Here is an 8,020-nt window from a genome sequence, read left to right on the forward strand (position 1 = left end):
CTAAAATTTTTTTTCTAAATTTTTCTTATTAATATTTGAGTTAATTATAGTTCCTCACTTTAGTTTAAATATTTTTCTGAATGTTCTAACTGTCCGGACCGACACTAGTCAAAGCTTGATGAGAATGTACTGAGTTGCTACAGGGAGGGTGTTACACAAACTATCCAGTTTCTATCTTCAATCTAGGCATAATCTTAGGCCTCAATAGTCTTATAATATGATATTAAGTAATTCAAACATTCTTACATCCATAAAGGATTGACATTCATCATGTTCACATCATTTGTCATTATCATATACTTGTTTACATATTCATAATAAGGAAGGATTGACATTCATCATTTTAACATCAATTAGCATCATCATATAATCAATTTTATATTCAAAATAAGGACATAACCATTTTCGCATAGCATTTAGAATCAATCATATTAATTCCCCATAAGGCAGATTCTCCAACTCATTTTGCAATCATAATTAGACTTAGAGAAAGACATTTTCAAGACTAGTTCCCCCAATAAAACATGTTAATTTATGTCTTAACTTTCATTAGAAATTAAATTGATCCAATTTAGACGCGTAGAAATTCATTTATAACCCTTTATATGCAAACTATTCAAGAAGTTAGATTACCAATCGAGCGCCCATTTAGCACCCATATTTTCTATTAACTCCTTGGATTCTCTAAAGAAAGAATTAGCTCTTATGGTCTTCATACAATTTATAGCTTAGGGTCTTAACTTTCATTTGAATCATGAATCACCCCATTCCAAGGTCTAAAACTCAAGTTATGCTCCAATTTCTACATACTATCTAGTTTTTACATAACTAGTTCAGTTTACAAATAAAATTCATAGTTCCTGTTCATAAGCTAAGTTGACCATTCTAAAGATAGATTCAATTAAAATAGTCTACAAAAAATATCTTCTTACATATTTTAAGTTTTTAACAATTCAAGAATCACTTAATTTGGAGGCCTACATCATGAGTTATAGCTAAATTACTAACTACTATTCCCGGATACATTTTCCTGAAAATTTCACATTTCTAAATTTCCAATTCAAGTTTGCACTCAATATTCAAGTACTTTACACCTAGAATTTGTGCAGGGTCTCTAAAGCAAAATTTAGGCCTATGTCTTAAGTTTCCAAAGCATCTTGTAGTACCTCAATTGGAGATATACGGAGGGAGATATGCCATGTTTATTACACGAAGGTCACAGGACTGACTTGCTGAATTCCAGGAAATTCTAGATTTGCAATATCAAATTACACTAAAATTTCAGCCACTTTACCCTTAAAATTAAGTCCAGGTCAAAACATAGAAATTTTAGGTTTATGTCTTAAGAAAATTTTGGTTATATAACTCAACTTATAGCCAAATTAGTGCAGACTACTCACTGGATTCACTAATCCTGACAGTCACCATACAATGATTCATAAAGTAATAATTTTTATAACAAGCTTGGAGAAGTACTTATCTCAATTTAGTTCCAGCAAATTACTCCCAATTACAACCACTTTTCATTAAAAATTCCAAGTCTAATTCAGTGTATGGATCTTGGTCAGCCACACTAATAATTCTGCCTCACCCTTAGTTTGCCTTCAGCTCACTCAATCTTTACTTTCCTTCATCATTTCCACCAAAATTCCCATCAATCCTCGACTCAAATTCAATAGGTACAAGACTTAAGAAGAGATTAATATTCTTACCTTGAATTTGAAGTTCAATCTAGCTATTTTTCCCTTGGAAATTTCATATTCCTCCCACTTGAATTCAGCTCACCAATCTTGAATTCTTTCTTCACTTTCACTTTGATTTCATGGCTTGTTCTTTAATTCCTTCAATTCCATCATAAAATAGCATCTGAGATTCAACTATTAGGATTCGTATTGGAGCTTGGACGAAAGAAAAATGTAGAAGAAGAGTAAGAGGGAGGTTCGACTGAAGTAGGAAGAAGAAGACACAAAATTTGTGTCAATCCACATGCTCTAGATATTTATCCTCTTTTAACGTACGCCACTTTGCCATTTGTCCTCACTTCCACCTATTTAATTAGTGATTAATTAAGTTAAGTAATCACACTTAATGATCTTAATTAAACTCAATTAGATGCTAAGTTAGAAAATTTCAATTTTTTTCCCCAAACTTTATTGATTTTGCAATAAAGTCCATAGGTGTTTTTTACAAACTTTTAATTTAACCACTCACTTAATCTAATTTACATACAATATTTAATATTTGAATTTCTTACTGAAATAGACTGAATATGGTCTATAAATACAGAGCATTACATAATATTTCTTTTATAATGATCAAAAGAAACATTAAATCTCTTTTTATATCTATCTTTTTCAATAATTTGAATTTACAAAATCCATTTTTTATACTTAATTTATAATATATATAGATATATAACTACTTTAATAAATATCTTTTATTAGGTATTGGATACTTAATATATTGCAAGACTTTATTTAAAAGCTTATAATTAATAATTAATTTAAGTGCTCCATGTTCTGTTTTAGCATCATTTGGGACATAAAAGCAAAACTCCTATAAGGAAATTAGTTTTCTTGATTAAGCTTTTTTTTAATAAATCTTTTTTTTTTCGATAACTCTCTAACTATTTGTTTATATGAATAGCATGCATTAAAATTTTTTTCATAAAGTAAAGATATAGCATGTGTTTTTTCTGTTTTAAAAAGTATTTGAGACAAGTGCACAAATATTTTTTTAAAAAAGAAATTTTATTTTTATTAAAAATATAATTAATAATTTAAAGAATAGTATTTTTTATTCTAAACAGCTGATACATTTGCATTTAACTTTAATCTTGATTGTTAGATAAATTTATAAATAATATTTGATATTGAGATAAAACTATTAAAATTAAAATATTAAAATATAATTGTAAAATATGGAAAACTTTCTCCTTCCTTTCCTTGCCGTTTAACCGGAATTCGGGAAATGGTATGCTTTTGAGGAAGCATCTAGAAGACCAAGACCATGAGGCAACAAAAAAGAGAGAAAAAAGCGAATTCTAGACTCTTCTGAAATCATCACGCTAGGATTCAATTTCAACCGTCCATTGTCACACGGCACAATTAACCCGCCCTTTTATAAAGCTCTCCCTGCCTTGATCCTTCTAGGCAATTCATTCCTCCTATTAAATATTCTATACGTGTCTAGAGCCTTCTCTCAAGTAGAATAAGAAATCTGCAGGTTGTATCTGGAGATTTGAATTTCTGGATTTTTCTCTGTGTTTGATTTGGTATAGTGGAAAAGAAGGAAGATGTTTGGGAGAGCACCTAAGAAGAGTGATAACAGCCGCTACTATGAGATATTGGGTGTTTCGAAGAACGCGTCCCAGGATGATTTGAAGAAGGCTTATAAGAAGGCCGCTATGAAGAACCATCCTGATAAGGGAGGCGATCCGGAGAAGGTAATCTTCTTGTTCTTGTTCTTAATTTAAGAGTTTGTTTGGATATTTTCTTCGGTGTCTCTATTCCCATTTAATTTAATGTTCTTAAGAAGATAATTATGGATTTTTGCTGTGAATTTTATTTTTGGGTATATCTTCTATGTACTGTAATGATTTTTTTTTTATTTCGTTGGAATTGCAAGTATTCCTTCTAGTTTGATTTAGATAAGATTGATATAACTATTTAGCTTTTTGATTCGTTGATAGCTGAGAAATTTGACGAAAAGGGAAAATTAAAGGGAAGAGTGACAGAGAATTGGTGAAATTTTATGGAATTGGGTTTCTTTGATTAGAATTTTTGTCTTTGAGTTGTACTGGAACCGATATGATTTGTGTAGGCAGGTGTTTTCTTATTTTCAATGTTTCTCCTAATCTGGTAATAGCAATTGTGTTGATGTAAAGGGAAAAAAATTAGCAGGAATTGTTTGGTTTTTGGTTAGTGCTTTAGGGTTATGATGATTTGTTGATAATTTAGTACTTTTTGATATGATTAAGTGAAATTGTTGTTGGAATGATATTGCAGTTCAAGGAACTGGCCCAGGCTTATGAAGTTTTGAGCGATCCAGAGAAACGTGAGATCTATGATACATACGGTGAGGATGCTCTTAAGGAAGGAATGGGTGGTGGCGGTGGTGGCCATAACCCTTTTGACATTTTTGAGTCCTTCTTTGGTGGGAGTCCATTTGGAGGTAAGGACAGTTCTTTTGTATGGTGATGGTTCTGCCAATGATCAAGCTTGAGTATGTTTTTATTCTGTGGCTAAACTACACTAGTTTGAACATAGGTGGCAGTAGCCGAGGAAGGAGGCAGAGACGCGGAGAGGATGTTGTTCATCCATTGAAGGTCTCTTTGGAGGATCTATATCTTGGTACAGCTAAGAAGCTTTCTCTATCCCGCAATGTTATATGCTCAAAGTGCAAGGGGTGAGTTGTTTCGTCATACTTTTTCTATTGCAATATTATTTGTGCTTTCTTTCTTTGTTGTGGTGATTTTACTGATATGGGATTTAATAATGAGTGGATGGCAGAAAGGGATCAAAATCAGGAGCTTCAATGAAGTGCCCTGGTTGTCAGGGCTCTGGTATGAAGGTCTCAATAAGGCAGCTTGGCCCATCAATGATTCAGCAGATGCAGCATCCTTGCAATGAATGTAAGGGTACTGGTGAGTCAATTAGTGAGAAGGATAAATGCGTGCAATGCAAGGGTGAGAAAGTTGTTCCAGAGAAGAAGGTGTTGGAAGTCATAGTGGAAAAGGGCATGCGTCATGGGCAGAAAATTACATTCCCTGGTGAAGCTGATGAAGCGGTATGTTGCAGACTTGATGTCTTTTTGAGTATACTGGATTAAATTTGTTTGTTTTGTTGTTGTGTTTCGTAGACTGATACGATCACTGGAGATATAGTTTTGTCCTTCAGCAAAAGGAACATCAAAAATTCAAGAGAAAGGGGGATGACCTTATTGTTGAGCAAACTCTATCCCTCACCGAAGCTCTTTGTGGGTATCAGTTTGTATTGACACACTTGGATGGGAGACAGCTTCTCATAAAATCAAACATTGGGGAAGTTGTCAAGCCTGGTAATTTAAGTGAATGAATAAATTCATTTGATTAAATCCTAATTGTTGCTAGATTTAATTAATTATTTGTGCATTATGCAGATTCATACAAGGCAATTAATGATGAGGGTATGCCCATGTACCAAAGGCCATTCATGAAGGGGAAGCTATATATTCATTTTACTGTGGAATTTCCTGATTCTTTGACTCCAGATAAAGTTAAAGCACTAGAGGCAATTTTGCCTCCAAGGCCATTGAGTCAGCTGACGGATATGGACCTGGATGAATGTGAGGAGACCACCCTACGTGATGTTAATATGGAGGAGGAAATGAGAAGGAAGCAGCAGGGCCATGCTCATCAGGATGCATATGAGGAGCATGAGGAGATGCCTAGCGGCGGACAAAGGGTTCAATGCGCCCAGCAGTGATAGAATTGAATCGAGTGTTGAAATACAGGGCTAATTTCTAAGTAATTGTAACCCACTCGTGAAACACGTGATAATCAGAAATTTTCAGGAAATGAGTAAATGGCATATTTTTCTGGATGGTTCCTTTTCATTTTGTGGTTTCCAATTGGATTATTTATTATTTCTTGAAGAAGAAAATCCCATAACTGCTGAGTTGGTTCTTTAGGGTAGATTTCATGTTGTGTTTCTTTGTGTAGGTTACATTCTATGCTTTGATGAATTTGATCAGCTTCGAATGTGGCAGCTTCGATTTGAGAAAAATCAGCTTTTTAGTCTGATTTTTTAATAGTTTGATTTGGTTTTAATTTTATTTTTTAAAAAATTAATTATTTGATGTGATTTAATTAATTAAATAAATAAAATAAATTAATCGAATCGATCCCTATTAATATTACATTATTTTTACACTTCTCTTACTTTAGGTATTTAAGTTTTTTCATTTTTACCTTCTCTCATTTTATCGCGTGGCCGTTCATATCCACTCCCACCATCTCCCTCCTCTCTTTTTTTTTCTGCCTATCTCTCATTTCATTGCATGATAGTCCCATGCCACTCTCCTTTCTTCTTTTTCTTTTTCAGTTCCTCTCCCTGCCTATCTTCCTCAGTTAATCTTTCCTTTGCGCTAGAATCGCACAGCTTCATTGGTCGTGCCTTCTGTTTTAGCAAGGACTCTGTTGCAGTTTCTCTTGGAGGAAAAGATGTGCTTTGCTTGGATTTTCCACCTTGATTTGCTGCTTTGTACCATTTAGATCTGGTGATCAGCAATCTTGTGTTCATGAGCTCTTCGCTTTTTCATTTGCTTGAATTCTTCCGATACATCTGAGTTTGATTTGAAGCTTGCATATTATTTTAGGCTTGCATATTTGTTGAGATTGAAATGTATTTGATGCATTTGTGTTAATTGAAACAATTTTAATTTTTATTTTCATTCTGTGTTTTTGAGTTTGCATTGATGAATTGAGAAATTTTTTTTTTTTTTTTAGGTTTTGGGTGGAGTTTGGCTCTACTACAATGCACCGGAAGTGTCACGAAACCGATCATACTAAATCGTGCCAAACTAATTTTTTTGAGTTCGGTTTGATACGGTTTTACTATTACTTTAGTTCGATCTCAGTTCATAAAAATATTATTTTTAGTAATTCAATTTTTAAAGTTCAGTTCAGAATCGAACTAATCTGTAATCTTATCAATTTATTCTAAATTTCACTTATTTTACAAGTATTGATATTATATTTAATTAAAAAAAATGTTTCTTAATATATTGAGATAATTTCAAGTTAATAAAATCATATTACTCATTATTTGAGCCCCATTTATTTCGAAAAAAATATTTATAAATGTGTTTATTTGGCAAACAGCTTGGCTACTTAAGAAATCAAATATTGAATATATTAGCTATGCGCTTTTTGACTTGTATCAACCGGTTGTGAGAACTTGACTGAACTGAACACAGTTTATCAAAATCTCATGCAGATTCAAATAGCAAAATAAATGGAAATTGTATTAATTGTTGTGATAATTAAGTACAAAGTTTGAAAATTAAATGTAAGATTTGGAAAATTAAAAAATAGAAGAAATAAAGATAAATAGATTGCTAAGTCTATTATTGTTATTAAATTGATTGATTGATCAAGCTTTGGAACGTTGTATAGCAGAAAATATTTATAGCAGCACCTAATCGTCCCTTTAAGATTCTAGAACAAGCACCTTTTTTACGTTGCACATTTTAGCAGTTATCGTAACTCTCTTATATCTGCTCATTAACTGCTAATAGCTTGTCCCATGATCTAATAATCTCTTGAGTTTAATTAACTCCTTATAGCTTTTTTTAGTTGAATATCTGATAACTATCAAAATAACTAGTAAGTATTTATTTCAGGTCTCATAATTAATTAATACAATCAAATTAGAAAATTTAATTAATCAAACGCCTAAAAAATAATTAGTTAGCTAGTTTAATTATTTTTATGCAAACAATTGTCCCCCACACATTGATTGGCCGGTTAAGCCATTTTAAAGTGAACAATTAATTTCCTCTGAACATTGAAATTCACCTGCTCCTCTGTATAAAACTACAAGTCCTTTATTGGAAACTTTTAAATTTAAAGAACTACTTTGAAGAGCTTCTTAATCCCCTAAACTTCTAATCAAGTCAAATCTCCTTTTTACGTTTAAAAGGTAATTATTACTACCATTTAATTAATTTTCTTTCATTAACCCATTTCTCTCACCATTTTACTATCCATTTGTTTACTGTAATTCATCTTCCCCCTCTTAATTTTCTCTTAACTGAAGGAACGAAAGCGTGAAAAAATCAAGTTTATACCATTGAATTCAAAATTTTTTTACCTAGGGTCACATGCATCATGTAAGATTTATTTTTATCTATTTGATTTCAATGATAAACAACATATTAAAATACTTTTAATATGTTTTAGATATGTATTTGCCATTTAAGATTTTAAAAATTAATCAGATTAATTTTAGAACTCTAGATGAGATCAAGAACAAATACA

The 8,020-nt window shown here is 32.0% G+C and overlaps 1 protein-coding gene across 1 annotated transcript; it reads left to right on the top strand.

Moving 5' to 3' along the window:
* Positions 1–3,138: 3,138 nt before the first annotated feature.
* LOC110654304 (dnaJ protein homolog) lies at positions 3,139–5,582 on the top strand. The gene is given in 7 exon segments (XM_021810240.2): positions 3,139–3,445; positions 4,008–4,173; positions 4,269–4,407; positions 4,512–4,788; positions 4,861–4,882; positions 4,885–5,058; positions 5,140–5,582. Coding segments are annotated over 7 exon segments (1,254 nt in total). The 5' UTR covers positions 3,139–3,295; the 3' UTR covers positions 5,466–5,582.
* Positions 5,583–8,020: the final 2,438 nt, after the last annotated feature.

Source organism: Hevea brasiliensis, chromosome 6 (genome assembly GCF_030052815.1).
Source record: "Hevea brasiliensis isolate MT/VB/25A 57/8 chromosome 6, ASM3005281v1, whole genome shotgun sequence".
In the NCBI taxonomy this organism is placed as follows: domain Eukaryota; kingdom Viridiplantae; phylum Streptophyta; class Magnoliopsida; order Malpighiales; family Euphorbiaceae; genus Hevea; species Hevea brasiliensis.